The sequence below is a fragment of the Vipera berus genome (assembly GCF_964194415.1).
Source record: "Vipera berus genome assembly, chromosome: 1".
Lineage (NCBI taxonomy): Eukaryota > Metazoa > Chordata > Lepidosauria > Squamata > Viperidae > Vipera > Vipera berus.
The window spans coordinates 353,363,841-353,388,266 of record NC_138202.1 but is presented as its reverse complement, the minus strand read 5'-3'; the positions used below and the strand labels follow the sequence as shown (position 1 = coordinate 353,388,266).

At 41.8% G+C, this 24,426-nt stretch overlaps 1 protein-coding gene across 3 annotated transcripts in view; it reads left to right on the top strand.

Annotated features, from left to right (window-relative positions):
- The window catches only part of TADA2A (transcriptional adaptor 2A), a 57,177-nt gene that overhangs the window by 5,902 nt on the left and 26,849 nt on the right, over positions 1-24,426 (top strand). For all 3 annotated transcript variants that reach the window (XM_081346607.1, XM_081346606.1, XM_081346608.1), the window contains exons 3-9: positions 1,197-1,303; positions 1,725-1,784; positions 6,106-6,197; positions 7,875-8,032; positions 9,746-9,834; positions 19,134-19,206; positions 23,177-23,240. In XM_081346607.1, coding sequence (XP_081202733.1) covers positions 1,197-1,303; positions 1,725-1,784; positions 6,106-6,197; positions 7,875-8,032; positions 9,746-9,834; positions 19,134-19,206; positions 23,177-23,240 — 643 coding nt within the window. The remainder of the gene's footprint in view (positions 1-1,196; positions 1,304-1,724; positions 1,785-6,105; positions 6,198-7,874; positions 8,033-9,745; positions 9,835-19,133; positions 19,207-23,176; positions 23,241-24,426) is intronic.

The window sequence follows — 24,426 nt, the reverse complement described above, 5'->3', positions numbered from 1 at the left end:
TCTAACAGAGGAATTTTAAAGGGAGTATCCTGTGTCAAGTTTGTAAGAGAGAATTCTATCTGGCCATGACTAAGGGCAAAGGTTTCTTGTCTTGTTACATGTGCCAATCAACACAATAGTTGCCATTCATGACTGCCGTCCTGAAGGATCCCTTCACTGAATTGTAAAAAAACAACAACACATAGCTTGGATTTCTTTGTGGTTTTATTTCCGCTTTTGGTATTTATAAACATAGACTACTAGCCTGTCCAAGTGGAAACTTCACCCACGGTCACAGTGCTTGTCCACGATACTATCTACCGTGATAAATCGGATAACAATTAAGGTGCTAGCAGACTTGTTCTTCCTTGCTTGGTAAAGAAATCATGAGATCACTTTGTTGAATGTCACTCTGCACTCACAAGCAAATGGATTTTCTCCACCCAGTTGAATGGGTGAAACATGCATAATTGATACAGCCCGTCCTCAACTCACAATCACATTTGGGACCAGAATTCACATCGCTAAGCAAGGGGGGGTTGTTCTGTGAGTCGTGCCCAATTTTATGACCTTTTTTGCCACATTTTTTAAGCAAATCACTGTAGTTAAGTGAATCACACAGCTATAAAGCGAATCCAGCTTCCCTCGGTGCCCTTTGCTTATCAAAAGCTGGCTGGAAAGATCACAAATGGGGATCATGTGACCCCAGGACACTGCAATTATCCTGAATGCATGCCAGTTGCCGAGCATCTAGATTTTCATCACGTGACTGGGGAATGCTGTGTTGTTTGTAAGTGTGAGCAACAGTTGTAACCCACTTTTTTCAGTGCCATTGTAACTTCAAACTGTCACTAAACAGAGATGCTGTGAATGCTCCAACACTGGAAGTTTTTAAGAAGAGACTGGATAGCCACATGTCTGAAATGGTAGAAGGTTTCCTGCCCGAGCAGGGGGTTGGACTAGATGACCTCCAAGGTCCCTTCCAGTTGTTGTTGTTATTCAAAGACTACCTGTATATTAAATTCTGAGTATGTATGATTATGAAATAAGAGATTGTAGAACTTTGGCTGTATTTCTTATAATGATGATTGATCCTTAGTCAGCATCCAGGTTTCAAATGTGTACGCACCCAATGTTCTGCCGATACAGAAGGAAGAAATTTGCTAAAAAGCCCGTTGTTTATTTTTAAAATACATATTAGTTTTGCTCTTTCACAGACGACCCTTTTGACAAGCCACCATGCCGAGGATGTTCCTCTCACCTTGCAGAGCCGTACATCAAATGTGCAGAATGCGGCCCACCTCCTTTTTTGCTATGCTTGCAGGTAAATTATATTTACAAGGAGAGAGAAGAGAACGCAAGGACAATATCTTGGCCACTGGGGCTGATTTTGTTCCATCGTTGGACTGAGTAAGCTAGAACAGACAAGAATTCTTTTCTTTCTTCCAGAAGAGGCTCCTTGTCAATTTGGGGCATTGATCATATTCACCTGTTTTGAAAGGGACAGGGGTTGCCCCCCCCCATCTTCCCCCAAGCTTTATTCTGGGTGCCTGTTTTTATGAAACAATGCTAGCAAAAGGAAAATGTTTGCTGGAAATGTTTCTGTAAATAACAACAGTGACAGAACGCTTTTTGCTTGTGATGAAATGGTACTGGTGGGAAAGGGAGGCAGGGGGCCCGTGTTTTGTGATTCCTCAAAACTCCTTGTAACAAGAATGAATACAAATATTAACCTTGTTTTCCAGTGCTTCACAAGAGGATTTGAATATAAGAAGCATCAAAATGACCACTCCTATGAAATAATGGTAAACGTACAGTTCTAATTCATCTGTCTTGCTTTTATTCAGTTGTTGTCATCTATCTTTTTTATTAGATTTTTATTCTGCCTATATTCGTTTATTAATAACTGAAGGCGGTTCATACTTAATGCTCCTTCCTTCTCCTATTTTCCCCATAACAGCAACCCTGTGAGGTGAGTTGGCCTGAAAGGGATTTGCCCGAAGTCATCCAGCTGGCATTTATGTCTAAGACAGGACTAGAACTCACAGTCTCCTGGCAATCGGCTTAAAGCAGCGGTATTCAAACTTGGCCCTTTTATGACTTGTGGACTTCAACTCCCAGAATTCCTCAGCCAGGCGCTACCGGCTGAGGAATTCTTGGAGTTGAAGTCCACAAGTCTTAAAGTGGCCATGGTTGGAGACCCTTGCTTTAAGCCAGGGGTCTTCAGACTTGGCCCTTTTATGACTTGTGGACTTCAACTCTCAGAATTCCCCAGCCAGCGTGTCTGGCTGAGGAATTCTGGGAGGTGAAGTCCACAAGGCATAAAAGGGCCAAGTTTGAAGACCCCTGGCTTAAAGTCACCCAGCCAGGTTTCATGCCTAAGGCAGAACTAGAACTCATAGTCTCTTGGTTTTTAGGCCAGCATCTTAACCTGTACACCAAGCTGCCTCTTTCTTTATGGAATATGTCCTAACAATACAGGTGCAGGGAACTTTTATGTTTAGGGGTACCCTTTTAAACGATTATTTCACTCACTGTAAGTATAGGAATAATAAAATGTCAGTACCAAAAAACTTGGGAAAGGAATTTTTAAAATACTTGTACTTATTGTTTATTTGTTTGTTAAATAAATATCAGCTGGAAATGGCTGCTGGCTTATTGGCAGACTCTACCCTCACCTTCACCCTGTTCTCTGCTCTCCATTGTTCCATCTTTTTTGGTTATCATATTGATGTATTCTCATTATGTTCTTTTTATTGTTCTATTATCTTTTGTTCTCTGAACACTCTTTTCATTGCTTCCTTTTTATTGTTGTAAGCCACTTAAGGTAGCCCCATGGTGAGACAGGCGGCAAATAAATTTAACAAAACAAAAATTCTTTTGGAGGGTTCTCAAATAAAACGGACCTCAGAAGCTTCCAACTAATTTCCTGTGCCTTGTTTTTCCAGAGGGGAAAAAACCACATGCTTCTTAATTTGGTAGTTTGAAACTGAATTTCAGTAGTTTAATAACAAAAACCACCAAGAAAAAGCTGGGAAAATATAGGTTGTCCACATCAGTTTCAGAAGATAATAAACCTGTAATAAACCTGTTTTTTCTTCCAACTGAGTGAACTCCAGATAATGTTGATTTCAACCAATTTCCACAACCCCCAGTTGATGTGTCCAGTTGGGAGAATCTGAACGAAATGTTATTTATGTAATGCTTTTGTTCACATAGAGTTTGAATCAGAAAATACCTTTGTTAATAATTTGTCATGCAGAACAATTAACATTTTCCAATCCATTAACACTCCTAAAGCAAGTCGTGCTTTATTTTAACCACTCCTGCCATGTTCCGTCCAGGATTAGCTGGCCCACAGCTAAATTAGCAAGAAATTCTTTGTTACATTTCATAACAATGCTTCATAACTAACAATAATTACAGCCTGAGTGATGTTTACTTTGTGTGGCATAATTAGTTAAAATTCCTGTGGGGTGCTGCTGAAACTCCTAAAATGTCAGTCTGCAAGCAGCAGTTTGCCTCGGTGACAAAAGTGTTCATTTGAAACTGTTCTGCATGTTAAATCTGTTAGTCATCAATGGACGTTGTAAGCTCATTATTGGATTTTTTTTTAGGGGCACCATGGGCAAATATGGGTATCATTCTCTATGCCTGCAGGTATGAGCAAAAATGAAATCCACCCATTCCCACTGGAACAAATTCAAAACCAAATTGAGTATAAAGAAACTTAACAGAATAACAGAGTTGGAAGGGACCTTGGAGGTCATCTAGTCCAACCTCCTGCTCAGGCAGGAAACCCTACACCATTTCAAACAAATGGCTGTCCAGTCTCTTCTTAAAAACTTCCAGTGTTGGAGCGTTCACCCACTTCTGGAGGCAGGTTGTTCCATGGTTAATTGTTCTAACTGTCAGGAAGTTTCTCCTTAGTTCTAGGTTGCTTCTCTCCTTGATGAGTTTCCATCCAAAGGTTGCTTTGGAGAATAGATTGGCTCCCTCTTCTTTGTGGCAGCCCCTCAAATATTGAAACACTGCCATCGTGTCACCCCAGTCCTTCTTTTCACTAGACTAGGCATACCCAGTTCCTGCAACCGTTCTTCGTATGTTTAGCCTCTTGTACTTGTATTCGTACTCTTGTGGTTTATTATCTTAAAATTATATCAGATATCAAAGCAAATCACTCAAACCTTTCATTTAGGCGCATTGAACTTTGCACTTCATATTCTAATTTGTGTATATGCCTGCATGTTAATTTTTTTAAGGTTGTGTAGAGCAGGAAGTGGCAGGAGAAAACAGAGAATTACACTTCATGGTATCTTTGAGAAATTTTTAAGCCCTACAGCTGGACCAAAATTCCATCTTCCTGGTCTGTCTTCATTTTAGCAGCCTAGTTTAGGTCAGAGGAAGCCACCCAATTCCTTCTGTTAGACAGCATTTCAGAAACCCTGTAAAACAGGGGTCTTCAAACTTGGCCCTTTTATGACTTGTGGACTTCAACTCCCAGAATTCCTCAGCCAGGCATGCCAGCTGAGGAATTCTGCGAGTTGAAGTCCACAAGTCATAAAAGGGCCAAGTTTGAAGACCCCTGCACTAGAACCTCAGTCAATGTTATATCTTGATATGGTTATTTCTTTAAATGTTTTTAAAAGTACTATGAACATACATTATCTCTGATTGTTTGACCTTTGGGGATAAGCACCATTGATCTAAATGCAGGAGGAGAGTTAAGAGCCATAAAATTAAAGGCATGAGATTAAAAAAAAAATCCTTTTCATATAGGTGTGTGGGGGAGATGTCCTGATTTAATAGCTGCAGTTGGTTCTGAAGACTTGGTTGTTTACTGAAATGGTTGCTAAGTGAACAGAAAGAGAGATAAGGAAACTATTCCCCTGTAATTCAGATAAAGTTCTCTCTCCGAGCGCTCTGTGCCTGACCCCTTTCCCCCTCCACTTTTTTGCCCCCCCTGGCAGGATGGGAGATTGCTCTACCATGGGCAAATTAACAAACTCAGCTCTGTGAGCTTAATTACTTGATTAGAAGTCTCCCAGGATCACAGATTATTCCTGAAACTGACCGGATCTTTAATCAGTTTCCCACTGGAGCTCTTGTTGTACAGTAAATGCAGACATTGGTTGTAAAATGATTTTTATTACTATTTATTACTCTCATATTTGTAAATGGTCACTATTCAACACAGTTGTTAAACTGTATCTAAGTGTATATAGAGAGAATAAGGTCTTACATGCACAATACACACATCACACGCATACTTGTTTGTGTGTGAAGAATCAAAACCTTGTGAGGTAGATAAGTCACAAGTTTTCATGACATCTCATTAAAATGATGTGTTTTCCATTTTTTAATATCTTTTGTCACCTGTGGCACTGGACGTCATTTGAAAATATTATATCTGGGCTACCATAGGGCCTGTCACACAACTGAACATGCACTCCTTAATCTCTCCATTTAAAAATAAAATTTGTGAGAAAATGTGTGAAATAGATTAAAAGTTCTTTTCTCTGGGTTGTAATATTTTGAATTCCAGGGTTGATCTTTGTGGGATATTTCTGCAAATAGAACTCCAACATCAGATGACAACTGTTTATTTTTTTATTTATTAAGAAAATTTATATGATTGCCCAATTCACTTATGGTGACTCTGGGCTGCTTACAGAAATAAAACCCCAAATACAATTTCTTGCCTACAAGAAATCGACAGCAACCCAATAGTTGCCTGAAAGAGTTTGGAATTCAAGGAGTTATTGCCAGGAAATAAACCTGTCTCATTGCTCTGTCTGTCTCTCTGTCTCTTTCCCTTTTTCTCTTACTCCCTCTTTCTCCTCTCTCTCTCTTTCTTTCTTTCCCTTTCTCTCTTTCTCTTTTCTCTCTTTTTCTTTCTCCCTTTCTTATTCTTTCTTCCCTTCTTTTTTTCTCTCTCCCTTTCTTATTCTTTCTCTCTCTTTTCTCTCTCTCTCTCTCTTTGTTTCCACTTTGACACCCATATTTAGTGGAAATGCAAATAAAATTCCTGTCTGTGAGGCTTTTCCAGAAAGGTTCATGGGATTTCATCAGCCTACACAATTGCAAATCCAAATGATTCCTTTTGATATTTGCTTCCCACTGCAGACCTCGAATTTCCCTGTCCTTGATCCTACCTGGACCGCTCAAGAAGAAATGGCTCTTTTGGAAGCAGTGATGGATTGTGGCTTTGGAAATTGGTGAGAGTTTCTGAGGATTAACCAGTTGCACCTGGCTGGGGGAATCTTCCAGGTGTCAGTGGGTGTACAGGTAGTCCTTGACATATGACCACAATGGGGCTGCCGATTAGTAGTTGTATGTGACAACGTTTGTAAATCAGGTTGGTTACCATTTTTGCAGAAGCAAACCTGTTTGCTATGGCTATGGTTTTGCCAAAAACCGCAAGCGACTTCCGGTTTTCAGCAGAACCGTCATAAAATGTGGTCATGTGATCGCAGGATCTGCAAATGGCTGTAAATGCAGCCATGTTGCCAAGTGTCCAAAATGTAGTCATGTGACCGCAGGGGGGCAGGAGCTGACCATCAAAATTTTTGAACTGGGTCATAACTCCCTTTTTCCAGGTATGTGATAACTTTGAACGGTTGCTAAGCCTGTACAATTAGAATGGTCATAAGGGTGGGACCAGGGGAAAGAGAGAAGGCAAGGGTATTACAAGTAGTTCTTGACTTACGACCATTTGCTTAGTGACTGTTCACTGAAAAAGGTGACCTGTGACCCATTTTTGACACGATCATTGCAGCATCTCCATGGTCACGTGATCAACATTTGGACACTTGGCAACTGGCTCATATTTGTGACAGTTGCACCGTCTTAGGGCCACGTGATCATCTTCTGCGACCTTCTGACAAACAAAGTCATCGGGGAAGCCAGATTCACTTAACGACTGTTGCAAGAAAGGTCATAAACTGAGGCAGATCTCGCTTAACTGTCTTGCTTAGCAACAGAAATTTTGGGCTCAATTGTGGTGATAAATCGAGGACTACCTTTATAATCGTAACTGGCAAGAGTTGATAAGATGGAGGTCAGGGTGGCAGTTGAGCGGTAAGGCAATATCTACTCGTGTTTCCCCCCAAAATAAGACCAAGTCTTATATTAATGTTTGCTCCAAAAGACCCCATTAGGGCTTATTTTCTGGTTAGGGCTTATATTCGGGGAAATAGGGTAATAAATTCATCCAATCTTAAGTGGGGCTTATTTTGCGGGGGGGGGGACTTATGAACGTCCTGAAAAATGCTAGGGCTTCTTTTCCGGTTGGGTCTTATTTTCGGGGAAACATAGTATGTATTGTCCCCCAACAATCTGGGTTCTCATTTTACTGACCTCAGAAGGATGGAAGGCTGAGTCAACCTTGAGCTGGTCGGGAATGAACTCCTGACAGTGGGCAAAGTTAGCCTGCAATACTGCACTTTAACCGCTGCACCACCACAGCTCAGTTGACTAGGTTGACCCCCCTCTTCTTTGTGGCAGCCCCTCAAATATTGGAAGACTGCCATCATGTCACCCCTAGTCCTTCTATTTGTTAGACTAGATTGGTCCACCCCAGGCACCTGATGGATGCTATTGGGTTTCAGAGGGCTTATTCTTGGAACTCCGGTCCACAGTTTGAGCGAGGCCTTTGCTGCCAGTTAAAGTAAGAGGTTGACAATGTCTGTGGTTCAGATTATTATTTTAGATTGTGCCTGTGCAACCTCTCGGAGAACTCTGAGCATGGTCCAGAAGAAAACCAACCTTTCCAGAGTTCTCCAAATCGTTTCCTTTCTGAACCCAACATTATTATTTTTTTTGCTCATCTCTACAGTTATCACAGATTTTATGAGCCAGGCAAGTTACTGGTCCTGTTTCTTGGCCCTTTACAGGCAAGATGTAGCCAACCAGATGAGCACAAAGACGAAAGAAGAGTGTGAAAAGCATTACATGAAACATTTCATCAATAACCCCCTGTTCGCATCCTCATTATTACACCTGAAGCAGGCAGGGGAGAAACAGCACAACAGCGTAGCCATTCCATTTTACGGTAAGTGCCAGTCACAATGAAAGATGGAAAAGTTTCCCGTTCTTCTTCAGGCTTTAAAGGCAGCCACGAGTTTATTAGAGACAAATCTGTAACACAGTGGTTCTCAACCTGAGACCCACACTGCCATATTAACCTTTTTGATTTGGCGGCCCGGAAAGGGAGGCAGGCAGGCACTGCTACGTGTGTGTGCAAAATGGCCATCCCACATATTTTCCTTCATTGAGAGTCACTAACCAACTGGTCATAAGTCAAGGACTACCTGTAACGCATTTGGAGAACTGCAGAAGGAAAGTTCACTGGGCTGCCTTCAACATCACTCGGAAGCTACAGCTGGTCCAAATAGAATTTAAACCAGAATTGTTTCTGTTAGGAATGATAGGCCCCAACTATGACATGGAGAATGGATACTTAATGTTGCACGTATTGACAGCAGCGAGAATTATGTATGCCCAATATTGGAAAAATGAAACGTTACCAACTGAAGAAGTATTAATCAAGAAAATACTGGACTGTGCCGAAATGGATCGATTAACTTTAGAGATTAAAGAGAGAGAACTTTCAGTTTACTATAGAACTTGGATCAAATTTTATCAATGGCTAGATAAGCGAGTTAGAGAGAAAGGAATGTGATATGCAATTTTGAATTTATTTGAGTAAGAAAAATACTATACATTGAAAACGTAGTATTGTTTATGATAATCTATTATACCTACCATTGTTGTTATTAGCTTTACTACTGTTATTTATATATATTTACCCAGACAATATGCTGTTTGCCAAATATTGAATGTTATCGGGGGAAACCCCAAACCTCACCCCCAACCTTTCCTGTACCCTATCCCAAATTCCCATCCCATTACCCCTCTTTTTAACCCTATAAAAAACTAATAAAAAAATTTTCCCAAAAAAAGAAGCTACAGCTGGTCCAAAACGCCACAAGTGCAAATAGTGATGGACACTTTGCAGTACACCCAATGTCACATCTCTTTTGTTCAGCTGCACGGGTAACCACTAGGCTTACGGATAGCATGGAAGGTTCTAGTTGCTATCTATAAAGCTCTACCTGACAAAGGGACTGGATATTTCCCAGGCTGCCTCTCCAGATAGGGATATCTGCCTAACCCCATAGGGTTTGCTAGATCAGAGGCCCCCAACCTTTTGGGCACCAGGGACCGGTTCGGTGGAGAGAGGTTTTTCCACGGCTCAGAGGGTGCGTGGTTTTGTGTGCTTTTCCCCAAAGCCACGTGGCCTGACTCGGTTTTCTCCAGAGACCTTTAAAGACCTGGTTCTTGGCACCGTCACTGAACTGGGACACCGTGTGAACCAGCTACAGACTGCTTTTCTTTTTTTAATGGCTGGGTTTTTTTCCTCCGTGTTTTTACCACTGTCGTTTAATCGATTATATTGTTTGCTTTTAACGGCAAGCTGAATCGTTTGCAGGAGGGGCAGCTGTAGAAATTGAAGCTGTAAATAAATTATAGGAAATATCAGCATACGATTAACAACAACAACAAATTGTTGTTAAAAAAAATAGTTTTCCTCTATGCCGGTTCTTCTCAACCTTGGCAAGTTTAAGACCTGTGGACTTCAACTCCCAGAACCCCACCCCCCCCCCCAGCTGGCGTGAGAGTTGAAGTTGCTGAACTAACTTACTCTGAGTAAGCTTTGGAAATTGTAACAATGCATTTTATTTTATTTTATTTTATTTTTTAGCATCTGAAGATCCTCCCCGGCCTACCTTTGATTCCCTTCTTTCTCGAGATATGGCAGGATACATGCCAGCAAGGGCCGATTTCATTGAGGTAAAAATGTCTCCGAGTTGACTGCTCTTTTAGCTGTTTTTAACTTAACGTCTGTGCCTATGTTTCTGTGTGCGTATATAAAACTACTGTTTTATGTTTAGCTATGGATAACAGAGTGAGCGCCTGTTACTTGTCCCAGCTTCTGCCAACCTAGCAGTTCGAAAGCATGTAAAAATGCAAGTAGAAAAATAGGGACCACTACGGTGGGAAGGTAACAGCGTTCCGTGCGCCTTTGGCGTCTAGTCATGCCGGCCACATGACCACGCAGATGTCCTCGGACAAACGCTGGCTCTTCGGCTTTGAAACAGTAGATGAGCACCGGCCCCTAGAGTCGGAAACGACTAGCACGCATGTGCAGGGGAACCTTTACCTTTTTATGAATAGATATAATTTTATCTCAGATGCTTACTTTGGATGGACCAGGAAGCATTGCAGTGAGCAACACAGCAGCCATGCAACTGAAATGCCCATGTTAGATTCCTTATCTTGATGCTCTTCTTTTGACAATCTATAGGTCTTTAATAAAAACTATTTCCTGATGTTGAACATGATAACAGCAGCACGGTTACTGGTGGGACAATATTGGAAGAAGGATAGTTTGCCCACTATAGAAGAATGGGTGTTTAAAGTTTCGAATCTTGCAGAAATGTCTAAGATTTTTGCTTATTTGAAAGATCATTCACAGGAAAGATATATTTCAGTTTGGAGGAGATGGATAAATTATATTCAGAACAAATATGGGACTAAAAAGTTCCATTTAGCTTATGAGTAGATTTTAGTGGGATATTGTTATTGGTACGTTGTTTGTAGTTATGTTAAAGGGGAGTTAAAGCACATTATGAATTTGGTTAATTGTATATTATGCATAATTTTTATTTAGAATATGATTATTGTAACTATAATCCTGTATTTAGCTCTGGGAAGTGGGGGGGGGGAAAGTGGGTGGGTTTGGGGTGGGAGGGATTTGGGGATATATTGTAAAATTTTGTTTTTGTAAAACTCTTTAATAAAAAAAATAAAATAAAAACTATTTCCATGTATAAATAACACTTTGCAATCGTGTAAATAGAAAGAGCCAGTTTGGTCTAGTTGTTAAGGCCCCGGGCTATATACCGGGATACTATGTGTTTTAGTCCCACCTTAGGCATGAAAGCTGTCTGTATGACTTTGGGCCAATCATTAGGAGACGGTTAGTTTTAGTCCCTCCTTAGCCATGAAAACTGGTTGGGTGACTTTGGGCCAATCCCCAGGAGACTATGAGTTCTAGTCCCACCAGGAAAACTGGTTGGGTGACTTGGAGTCTATCACCAGGAGACTGTGACCTTTACCTTCGGTCCTTCCGCTGTGACCTGAAGACATGGATGTTCCAACAAGCGGGTTGGACTGACTATGGTTTTAAATTTGGTTTTTATTGGGTTAAATTGTCGTTTAGTTTAGTTTTATTGAATTTTTATACCGTCCTTCTCCCGAAGGACTCAGGGCGGTGATTTATTTATTATATCCATTGTTTAATTCTTTTTTAAATTTTGTACTTTATGTTTTTTAATTTTTTATTGTTGTGAGCCGCCCTGAGTCCTTGGGGAGAAGGGCAGCATATAAATTTAATAAATCTCAATCTCTCTCAATCTCTAGTCCCGCCTTAGCCATGAAAACTGGTTGGGTGACGGGGTCAATCACCAGGAGGCAGCGAATTCTAGTTCTTCCTTAGCCATGAAAACTGGTTGGGTGACTTGGGGTCAATCACCAGGAGACTGTGAGTTCTAGTCCTGCCTTAGCCATGAAAACTGGTTGGGTGACCTGGGGGGTCTATCACCAGGAGACGTTGAGTTCTAGTCCTGCCTTAGACATGAAAACCGACTGGGTGTCTTTGAGCCAGTCACTCCCATTCAGCCCAACTCACCTCACAGGGTTGCTGTTGTGGGGAAAATAGGAGGAGGAAGTAGTGTTAGATATGTTGGCTGCCTTGGATTATTTATAAAAATAAAATAGGTGGGATATACATAGAAAAAACCCCCACATCTTTTTTTAAAAAAATGGTTGTGCTTTGTTCTCCAAAACCAAACAGGTCAGTTTTGCCATTTCTGCAATTCTGACTTTTTCACAGTCCATACCTCCACTGTGAGATTTTCATTATTCGTCTACTATTATAGTGGTGCCACTTTTATATTTGCTAAATTTTGTTTCAGAGTCTGGAGCTATTGGATGAAACCTGGCAATTTTGTCTAATTATTTTGTGATTTTTTTTCCCTACGAGAAATGTTGATTGTTGTTATAATGTCGTACAGGTGTTTCAGATCACTGCCCAACTGTTGCCAATTGATTGCAGGCGGAGTGGTGTATTTCTGGGCTATTTTTCATTTCTGGTCATAGATCATAATCTATTAAGAGGTTTGCTTTTGCGAACTACCTTGGATTTCTGCTGAAGGACATTGCAGGTAGTCCTCAATTTACGACCACAATTGAGCCCCAAATTTTTGTTGCTAAGTGAAAAATTTGTTGAGTGAGTTTTGCCCCATTTTACCACTTTTCTTGGCACATTTCTTAAATGAATCACTGCAGTTGTTAACTTAGCAACACGGTTGTTAAGTGAATCTGGCTTCCCTATTGACTTTGCTTGTCAGAAGGTCGCAAAAGGGGATCAGGTGACCTCGGGACCCTGCAACCGTCATAAAAGTGAGTCACTTCCCAAGCACCCAAATGTAAATCACGTGACCATGAGGATGCTGCAACAGTCCTAAGTGTGAAAAATGGTCACAAGTCACTTTTTCCAGTGCCGTTGTAACTTCAAACGGTCACTGAGCGAACTGTTGTAAGTCGAGGACAACCTGTATTTAAATCTTTTTCAATGAATAAGAGAAAATCAACAATTTATAGTCCCTTCTGTACAGTACCAGTAGTTCTCAACTTACAACTGTTCATTTAGTGACTGTTCAAAGTTACAACGGAACCGAAAGAGTGACTGATCAGTTTTCACACTTATGACCATTACAGCAGCCCCATGGTCACATGACCGAAATTCAGATGCTTAGCAACTGGTATGTATAAAGTTTGTGCAATCACACCTAGTCGTTAAGTGAATCATATCATTAGGCAAACCTGGCTTCCCCAGTTGACTTTGTTGGTTGGAAGCTGGCTGGAAAAAGTCGCAAATCGCGATCACATGACCACAACATACTGCAACTGTTGTAAATGTAAGCTGGTTGCCAAGCACTCAGATTATGATCACATGACCATGGAGGTGGTGCGATGGTTGTAACTTTTGAGGAGGGGGGTCATCATTTTTTTCTGAGGCTGTTGTAACTTCCAACCATTGTTAAATCAATGCTTATAAGTCGAGGGCTATCTCTATTCAGCTTTTTGCTACTGGGAGGCCTTGAAATGATAAATTAATTTATATGGATTTGCCTCTCCTCATCAGGCTAACATTTAATTGTGCTTAGTGTTGGAGAAGCAATAAGTACATTATTTATTTTTTACTTTCAATATTCCGTTCCTAATTACAAAAAGGGAAAGTCCTAGTTTCTCACAGTAAAAGATTAAAGGCCAATTTGGAGCCTGATTACTTTTTCTACTACTTTTACTACAATCCTCTGCTCTTACAACGTTTATTTATGTGGAAATGTACAAACCCAACATTCCATTTCAGGAGCCCTCAGGACAGATTACAGCGTAATTAAAACGGTGCAATAATCCCAAATATTTAAAAAATGCATCCACAAAATCCTACAGATCTCTAGGACAGCGACCACCTGATTCACTTAGCAACTGCAACAATTGTAGTGATTCGCTTAACTGTGGCAAAAAAAAAGTTCATTAAATGGGGCAAAACTCTCACTTAACAGCTGCCTTGCTTAGCAATGGAAATTTTGGGCTCAATTGGATAATAATAACAACAACAACAACAACCACCCTAACTTGGAGGTCATCTAGTCCAACCCCCTGCTCAGGCAGGAAACCCTATTCCATTTCAGACAAATGGCTGGCCAGTCTCTTCTTAAAAACTTCCAGTGTTGGAGCATTTCACAGCTTCTGCAGGTGGGTTGTTCCTCTGGGTAATTGTTCTGACTGTCAGGAAGTTTCTCCTTAGTTCTAGGTTGCTTCTCTCCTTGGTTAGTTTCCATCCGTTGCTTCTTGTCCTGCCTTCAGGCGCTTTGGAGAATAGCTTGACACTCCCTCTTCTTTGGGGCAGCCCCTGAGATACTGAAAGACTGCTATCATGTCACCCCTCGTCCTTTTCTTCATTAAACTAGACACACCCAATCCCAGCCACCGTTCCTTATATGTTTAAGCCTCCAGTCCCCTGATCATCTTTGTTGCTCTTCTTTGCACTCTTTCCAGAGTCTCAACATCTTTTTTTACATTGTGGTGACCAAAACCGGATGTGGAATTCCAAGTGTGGCCTTACCAAGGCATTGTAAAGTGGTATTAACACTTCACGTGATCTCGATTCTATCCCTCTGTTAATGCAGCCTAGCACTGTGTTGGCTTTTCTGGCAGCTGCAGCACATGGCTGGCTCATATTTAAGTGACTGTCCACCAGGACTCCAAGGCCCCTCTCACAGTTACTACTATTGGGCAAGGTACCACCTGTGCATTTGGTTTTTCTTGCCTAAATGTGGAACCTTACCTTTTTCACCCTTGAATAAGTCAAAGACCAACTGTATAGATAGATAGTCCTCGCTTAATGATCACCGTCAGGGCTGAAATCTCAGTCATTGACCGATATCCCACAGCTGCTTTGTTCAATGATTGCAATCCTGGCACTCCTGGTTGCAGTTGTTAAATAATTGTGCTGTCATTAAGCGGATGGAGTCCCAGGTAAGGAACGTAATGCCTCTGGGGAGACCGTGGGAGGCTCCGCCCACGAATTTAAAGCCTTCCCTCCTGGAATCCAAGGGAGGGACAAGAGGGAGAAACGTTGAGTACACAACCTGCTAAGAGCTTCCCCACCCTCCTGAGGCACCCCGTACTCCTTGCCGCTCTGCCCCTCTCCCTTTTTTTCTCATCAAATACTCAGCAGGAGAAGAGTTGCAATTGCCACTTCGACCCATGTGCTCTGTGAACATTTTTTGCCGAGGAAAGTTCCTTCAACAGCTGAGTCACCCACCCACTTAGATTACTGCATGGGGCTGCACTTGAAGAGCATTCGGAAACTCCCACAGCTGCAAAATGCAGCTGCGCTGGTTACAAGTGGGGGCGGCTACACGACACATGTAATACCACTATTATTACTATTATAATTACTACTACTCTATGAGCTGCATTGGCTTCCAATGTGTTTCCCAGATGTAATTCAAGTTGGCTGTCAGCTTTAAAGTCCTACCTGGCTTGGGAGTGGGTTACCTGAAGGACAGGTAGTCCTCAACTTAACAACAGTTCATTTAGTGACCCATTCAGAGTTACAACGGAACTGATAAAAGTGGCTTATGACCGTTTTTCACACTTAACGACCATTGCAGCTTCCCCATAGTCACCACGATGTAAAAAAACATGTTGAGACTCTAGAAAGAGTGCAGAGAAAAGCAATAAAGACGATCAGGGGACTGGAGGCTAAAACATACAAGGAACGGATGCTGGAATTGGGTATGTCTAGTTTAATGAAGAGAAGGACGAAGGGTGACATGATAGCAAGTCTTCCAATATCTCAGGGGCTGCCACAAAGAAAAGGGAGTCGAGCTATTCTCCAAAGCACCTGAAGGCAGGACAAGAAGCAACGGATGGAAAAAAGATGTAACAAGATGGTGGGTTTGTTGTCACTGTGAGTTGTGGGGGAGGGGGGCACAAAGGGAGGCTCAGCCAATCTCACTGTATTCATGTTGTACTTTGATAGTAAAGGTTCATTCGTTCAAAACTAACCAAGGAGAGAAGCAACCTAGAACTAAGAAGAAACTTCCTGACAGTTAGAACAATTAACCAGTGGAACAACCTGCCTCCAGAAGCTGTGAATGCTCCAACACTGGAAGTTTTTAAGAAGAGACTGGACAGCCATTTGTCTGAAATGGTATAGGGTTTCCTGCCTGAGCAGGGGGTTAGACTAGATGATCTCCAAGGTCCCTTCCAACGTATTGTTGTTGTTGTTATATGATCAAAATTCTGATGCTTGACAACTGATTCATATTTATGACAGTTGCCGTTTCCCAGGGTCACGTGATCACATTTTGTGACCACCTGACAAAGTCAACGGAGAAGCCAGAATCACTTAATAGCCATGGAAGAGGACTGGAAGAGAGCTGATGTAGTTCCCATCTTCAAAAAAGGGAAAAAATAGATCCAGGAAACTACAGACCTATCAGCCTGACCGCAATACCTGGGAAGATTCTGGAAAAGATAATCAAACAACAAATCAGCAAACACCTTGATGCAAACAAAGTCATCACTAAAAGTCAACATGGGTTTGTCAAAAACAGATCATGCCAGACAAATCTTATTGCATTCTTTGACCAAGTGACAAAACTAGTGGACCAGAGAAATGCTGTAGATATAATTTACTTGGACTTCAGTAAGGCATTTATCAACCTACTACTTGATAAGATAGAAAAATGTGGGTTAGACAGCATCACCACCAGATGGATTCGTAGCTGGCTGACAGGCCGTACTCAGCATGTGGTCCTCAATGGAACTGCATCTACATAATAATAATAATAATAATAATAATAATAATAATAATAATAATAATAATAATAATAATAATAATAATAATAATAATAATAATAATATAAAGTTGGAAGGGACCTTGGAGGTCATCTAGTCCAACCCCCTGCTCAGGCAGGAAACCCTATACCATTTCAGGCAAATGGCTGCCCAGTCTCTTCTTAAAAACCTCCAGTGTTGGAGCATTCACCACCTCTGGAGGCAGGTTGTTCCACTGGTTAATTGTTCTAACTGTCAGGAAGTTTCTCCTTAGTTCTAGGTTGCTTCTCTCCTTGACTAGTTTCCATCCGTTGCTTCTTGTACTGCTTTCAGGTGCTTTGGAGAATAGCTTGACTCCCTCTTCTTTGTGGTAGCCCCTGAGATATTGGAACACTGCTATCATGTCACCCCTCACCCTTCTCTTCATTAAACTACACATACCCAATTCCAGCAACCGTTCCCTATATGTTTTAGCCTCCAGCCCCCTAATCATTTTTGTTGCTCTTCTCTGTACCCTTTCTAGAGTCTCGACATCTTTTTTACATCGTGGTGACCAAAACTGGATGCAGTATTCCAGGTGTGGCCTTACCAAAGCATTGTAAAGTGGCATTAGTACTTCACTTGATCTTGATTCTATCCCTCTGTTAATGCAGCCTAGCACTGTGTTGGCTTTTTTGGCAGCTGCAGCACATGGAAGGAAGTGTGTAGTGGGGTGCCCCAGGGCTCTGTTCTGGGCCCAGTGCTCTTCAACATCTTCATCAACGATTTGGATGAGGGGATAGATGGGGAACTCATCAAATTTGCAGATGACACCAAGCTGGCAGGAATAGCCAATACTCCAGAAGATAGGCTTAAGATACAGGGGGATCTGGACAGACTCGAACACTGGGCGCTATCTAACGAAATAAAATTCAATGGTGAAAAAAATAAGGTTCTACATGTAGGCAGGAAAAATCAAATGCACAGGTATAGTATAGGTGGTACCTTGCTCAATAGTAGTAACTGTGAGAGGGATCTCGGAGTCCTAGTAGACAATCACTTCCAATATGAGCCAGCAGTGTGCTGCAACTGCCAAAAAAGCCAACACAGTGCTAGGCTGCATTAACAGAGGGATAGAATCAAGATCACGTGAAGTACTAATACCACTTTACAATGCCTTGGTAAGGCCACACCTGGAATACTGCATCCAGTTTTGGTCACCACGATGTAAAAAAGATGTTGAGACTAGAAAGGGTACAGAGAAGAGCAACAAAGATAATTGGGGGAGTGGAGGCTAAAACATAGGGAACGGTTGCTGGAATTGGGTATGTTTAGTTTAATGAAGAGAAGGGTGAGGGGTGACATGATAGCAGTGTTCCAATATCTCAGGGGCTGCCCCAAAGAAGAGGGAGTCAAGCTATTCTCCAAAGCCCCTGAAAGCAGGACAAGAAGCAACAGATGGAAACTAATCAAGGAGAGAAGCAACCTAGAACTAAGGAGAAACTTCCTGATAGTTAGAACAATTAATCAGTGGAACAACCTGCCTCCAGAAGTGGTGAATGCTCCAACACTGGAAGTTTTTAAGAAGAGATTGGACAGCCATTTGCCTGAAATGGTATAGGGTTTCCTGCCTGAGCAGGGGGTTGGACTAGATGACCTCCAAGGTCCCTTCCAACTACTACTACTACTACTACTTCTTCTTCTTCTTCTTCTTCTTCTTCTTCTTCTTATTATTATTATTATTATTATTATTATTATTATTATTATTACTATTATTATTATTATTATTATTATTATTATTATTATTATTATTATTATTAACAACCGCAGTGACTCACTCAACAGCTGTGGCAAGGAAAGTCGTAAATTGGGGCAAAATTCATTTAACGACTGTCTCAGCCACAGAAATTTTGGGCTCAATTGTGGTTATAAGTCAAGGACTACCACTAGTGTCTTTCTCCCAAGAGTTTTCTACCTGTTTGATCAGATCCAACAGACTGGGCATGCTGCAGATCCCTTCAGCCAAAGAGTGCTGACTGGTGGGAATTAGAAAAAGGGCTTTTTTATGGAATATCTTTTCTGCAGAGATCAGACTGACCCCCAGCCCTGTTGGCCTTTTGCAAAACTTTAAAAACTTAGCTCCATACTCACACCTTGGGCTCAGAATGTATGAAGGGTCCCGTTACTTGGCTTCGCTATTAGCGGATTAACCATCCACGCTGCTCTTTATATTTAAACGTATTTATTTTATGGATATTCTTTGGTTTAATGTCTTTTAAATTGTTCTAATTGTTTTAAACTTTTAGATTTGTAAGCTGCCCAGAGTCACTTGGTTGAGTTGGGCAGCCATAGAAATTGAATAAATCAATCAATAAATAAGTGCACACAGTGGTCTTAGCCACAAATTAGCCAGTCAAATGTTACTTGAATCCAGCTGATTCTATTTTGTGAATCCAGCTGATCTAATTAATGTTTATTGAGTTGTGCATACATATTCAGACAAAATCAGGTTCGGTCTTTACTCAGCCTTGGTAAAGCATGAGTAAGCATGTTTGTGAACCTCGCCACACTCTGTTATTTGTCTGCCTTCCAGCTCGGTGAATTATATTTAATTAAAGTTACTCAAAGTTATTCAGAGCTAACTGGGAGCCATTTTTCCTCTTTTTAATCTTTTCTTTTCTTTTCTACAGGAGTTTGACAATTATGCTGAATGGGATTTAAGAGATATAGATTTTGTGGAGGATGACTCAGATCTTTTACACGGTGAGTTTTACTTCCATGGTTGAAAGTCTTGAACATGTCTTCCTTTCTCCACTTCCAAAGGAATAAATTCCCTTGGAATCATTTTTTATTCCTAATGACTTATTGAACATGTCCACATCAGCTTTTTTTTTGGCAACAGAAGTACAGTAATTATTTCCAGGATTTTTTTTTAAAATGACTCTAATTATAGTGGGGGTCCTTGGTGCTCTCTGAGCTTGGTTGTTTTCTTGCAGACATTTCATTAACAAACTAAGTAACATCATCAGTCCTAGTCTAATTACAGCTCTAGAGTTTCTTAGTAATGCCCCATCCGAATATTTACCAGGTTGAACTTTGCTTAGTTCCAAACCCAGACAGATTCGCCTGGAATTTTCATCTGGTATTCAATCATATTGATATCCTCAGAAACAGCCATCCTTAAAAATACGTTGGATGGGTTGATTTGATCTGATTTCTACAACCATCTGTCTCAGCAAATGACTCTGGGCAGAGTAGTCATAAAAACAGAAAAATCTTAACTTTCTTTCTCAGTTGCTATCTGAAAATACATATTTCACTTTAGCTACTTTTTTTTTAAAAAAAATAGCAATTTTAGGACATTTTCACGTATGTTTTCCACAGTACGAAACATCCTTGCACTACAGGGGGTTGTTTTATTTCTCAGTTTGATTTATTTATACTTCAAGGCAGGGGCACCCAAAGCAGCTCGCAGCATAATTACATTATAAAACTTGTAGAACGTTAAAAAAAATCACAATTTCTAATAAAACAAAACAGCCTCGCACCCTCGGAACTGTCATACAAGCAGAAGCTTGATACAGAAAAATCTCGCTGCATATAAAAAAACACCTTAATGTGGAATTTGGTTATAGAGCACTGAAATTTATTTATTTATTTATTTTGTTTTATTTTATTTTAATTCCATTTATATCCCGCCCTTCTCCGAAGACTCAGGGCGGCTTACAAGCTTAGCAGTAGCCTTCATTCTATGTATATGCCTGCTTGTTAGGGCTTTCACACACACCCCAAGCGGCATTATTACAAAGTCAGCTTAATTGCCCCCAACAATCTGGGTCCTCATTTTACCTACCTCGGAAGGATGGAAGGCTGAGTCAACCTTCAGCCTGGTGGGACTCGAACCTGCACTAATTGCAGGCAGCTGGAAATGAACAACAAGGCCAGGTCTGTGGCATGCTGCTGTTCATGAGCATATGGCAGTCACAGATAAAGAGCATCCTTCACTAGTCACTCCCAATCCTAAGCACATATGTTATTACAGGTAGTCCTCGACTTATGACCACAGCTGAGCCCAAAATTTCTGTTGCAAAGCGAGACATTTGTTAAGTGAGTTTTGTCCCCTTTTATGAATTTTCTTGCCACATTTGTTAAGTAAACCACTGCAGTTGTTAAATTGGCAACATGGTTGTTAGTGAATCTGGATTTCCCATGGATTTTCCTTGTCAAAAGGTCGCAAAAAGGCAATCACATGAGCCCGGGACACTGCCGCCATCATAAATATGAGTCAGTTGCCAAGCGTCTGAATTTTGATCACGTGGCCACTGGGGATGCTCCGGCAGTTGTTAAGTGTGAAGAACGGTCATAAGTCACTTTTTTCAGTGCCGTTGTAACTTTGAACGGTCACTAAATTTATTTTATTTATTTATTTATTAATTTTATTTGTATACCGCCCTTCTCCCGAAGGACTCAGGGCGGTGAACAGGGCAGTACATATTAAAAAACAAAATACAAAAATTAAAAAAGATTAAACAAAATGCCCACGAATAAGTTAAAACACATTAAAAAAGTAGGTTAAAACACATTTATAAAACCCAACCCCATCCCATCAGGCCAGGCCAGCTTGTTCGAAGAAGTAACTTTTGAGATCGCGCCGGAAGGAGCGGAGGTCGGGCGCCATCCGGAGCTCGACCGGAAGATGGTTCCATAAATCCGGAGCGCCCACAGAGAACGCCCTCCCCCTGGGGGCCGCCAGTCGGCATTCTTTGAGCGGTGGCACCCTGAGGAGGCCCTCTCTGTGGGAGCGCACTGGACGGAGGGAAGTTGATGCTGGCCGCAGGTGCTCCCCAAGGTATTCCAGACCCATGCCATGTAGGGCTTTGTAGGTCATTACCAACACCTTGAATCTCACCCGGAAGACAACTGGAAGCCAATGCAGCTCGCGGAGCAGAGGTGTAACATGGGAGTGTCGGGAAACTCCCAACACAACTCTCGCGGCTGCATTCTGTACCAGCTGGAGCCTCCGAGTGGTCTTCAAGGGTAGCCCCATGTAGAGAGCGTTGCAGTAGTCCAGACGAGAGGTCACGAGCGCGTGAGTGACCGTACGTAAGGCATCCCGGTCTAGATAGGGCCGCAACTGGCGCACCAGGCGAACCTGGGGGAAGGCAAATGAACTGTTGTAAGTCGAGGACTACCTGTATTATTACTGATTATTATTAATACATTTATTTGGCATCTATCTTGCCAGGCAGCTGCTTTAGGTAGCTCACAACCCTAAAAAAACAACAACGAAGAAACAAAAAGGACATTTAAAGAAAGGGAAAGCAAAATAATAGAACAATCCAACAAACAAGGAAAAAGAAAACAGAAAATATGTCGATATGACTAGCAAAAAAAGAGGAGAGCAGAGAGCAGGGGGGCGGTGGGAGGTGGAGTCTGCTGTCAGTCTAGCATCCACCTCCAGAGTCGAATCCCCCCTTTGGGTCCCCAGACCAATTTGCAAAGCCAGATCTTTAGGATCTTATGGAAGGTGGCTGGAGGTGGATCTTACCCTGGAGAACAGGATGTGCCAAAGGGCCGTGCTGTGGCACAGAAGGTTCTTCTTCTGGGTCCCAAAAGCTGGAGTTCTTTGACTGAAGGGATCTGCAGTCGGCCATCTCTGCCAGCTCAATGATTTATGGTATCAATAGAAGAGACTATTCATAGCTCGGGGTTGAACTGTGGCGTCCTTGATGCTCTCTGGGCTTGGTTGTTTTCTTGCAGACGTTTCGTCACCTAACTAGGTAACATCATCAGTACTAAGGGCAATACCTAGCTGCGTAACGGAACGTCTGCAAGAAAATCAAGAATCAAGATCACGTGAAGTGTTAATACCACTTTGCAATGCCTTGGTAAGGCCAGTCTTGGAATACTGCATCCGGTTTTGGTCACCACGATGTAAAAAAGATGTTGAGACTCTGGAAAGGGTACAGAGAAGAGCAACAAAGATGATCAGGGGACTGGAGGCTAAAACATATGAGGAACGGTTGCTGGAATTGGGTATGTCTAGTTTAATGAAGAGAAGGACGAGGGGGGACATGATAGCAGTCTTCCAGTATCTCAGGGGCTGCCCCAAAGAAGAGGGAGTCAAGCTATTCTCCAAAGTGCCTGAAGGCAAGACAAGAAGCAATAGGTGCAAACTAACCAAGGAGAGAAGCAACCTAGAACTAAGGAGAAATTTCCTGACAAGTTAGAACAATTAATCAGTGGAACAACCTACCTCCAGAAGCTGTGAATGCGCCAACACTGGAAGTTTTTAAGAAGAGACTGGACAGCCATTTGTCTGAAGTGGTATAGGGTTTTCTCCCTGAGCAGGGGGTTGGACTAGATGACCTCTAAGGTCCCTTCCAATTATTATTATTATTGTTGTTACTATTGTTACTATATTGCTATTATTGCTATTACTATTATTATTACTATTAGTATTATTAAAACAGCTCAGCTCAGAGAGCACCAAGGACCCATATGAACATACGTAGGCGCGGAGTCTCATATGACCATGTTTTGAAAGAGATTCTTTTCCAAGTAGGATTTGGATCACCTTGTTGTGTTCTTTTCCACACTGTAAAGAAAACAGACAACTGCTGTGACGATATGGAAGATCAGTGTTGTAATCCATTCCCCGCATGAAGGATTTTTATTCTTTTCGTCTCTCTTCTCTCCCGCCCACCCACCCCCCACCTTGAACTTTTCACAGCTTTGAAGATTGCAGTCGTGGATATCTACCACTCTCGGTTAAAGGAAAGGCAAAGGAGGAAAAAGTGAGTTTTGGGTAATTTCCCCCCACCACCAATATTCTTTCACCACTGTTAAAAAGTTCCTTGGCTCTTAATTGCAGTTCTCTACTAGCATTTCAAAAGGGATAACTATGACACAACACAGCTCAATTCTGTTAATTGCTCCATTGATACATGTACGGGTAGTCCTCGACGTACGACCACAATTGAGCCCAAAATTTCCATCGGTAAGCAAGACGGTTGTTAAGTGAGCTTTGCCCCATTTTACGACCTTCCTTGCCACTCTTGTTAAGTGAATCACTGCAGTTGTTAAGTTAGTAGCCTGGTTGTTAAGGGTATCTGGCCTCCCCGTTGACTTCGCTTGTCAGAAGGTCGCAAAAGATGATCACACAACCCCAAGACACTGCAACCGTCATAAATACAGACCAGCTGCCAAGTGCCTAAATTTGGACCACATGACCGTGAGGATGCTGCAACGGTCGTAAGTGTGAAAAACAGGCACGAGTCACTTTTTCCAGTGCATTGTAACTTCGGACAGTCACTAAACGAAGGGTTGTAAGTCAAGGATTACCAGTAGTGGGAAAGGACAGTGATAGATATATCATAGGCATCAAATGGGAGGTGCTGTCGAGGGTCCATGAAAGATGGAGTGGGAACTGTGTGCCAGGTGTTTGTACTCTTTTGATACTTAACGGTTGTTTGAAAAGTAGGAAGTTTGGGTATGATTACAGCAAAGATGCTTTCCCTTCCACTTTTATGGCCCTCAGAATCCTCTTTTTCTCCCTCTTCTCCAAAAACCAAGTTTGTCATGACAGTGGCTTACTGTCCACCTAGTAGAAATCCCAAGGGTGCTTTTTCAAAAGGCAACTGGACTTAACTTGTTTTTTTTTCCTTTTCCTTTCCGTCTCCAAGGGAAAAAACAACAACAAGGAAGTCTTTTGAAAAAGCACCTTTGGGACATCCATGACCTGGATGACTAAGAATCTCTACAGACATTTACCTAGTACAGGGTTAGGCAACCTTAGCTCTTTTATGACTCGTGGACTTCAACTCCCAGAATTCCTGAGCCGGCATGGCTCAGCATGGAAACCTCTCCCTTTCTCCTCAGCACAGCTGGCTCAGGAATTCTGGGAGTTGAAGTCCACGAGTCATAAAAGAGCCAAGGTTGCCTACCCCTGACCTAGTAGAAAGCAAATGCTCCCTCCTAGAA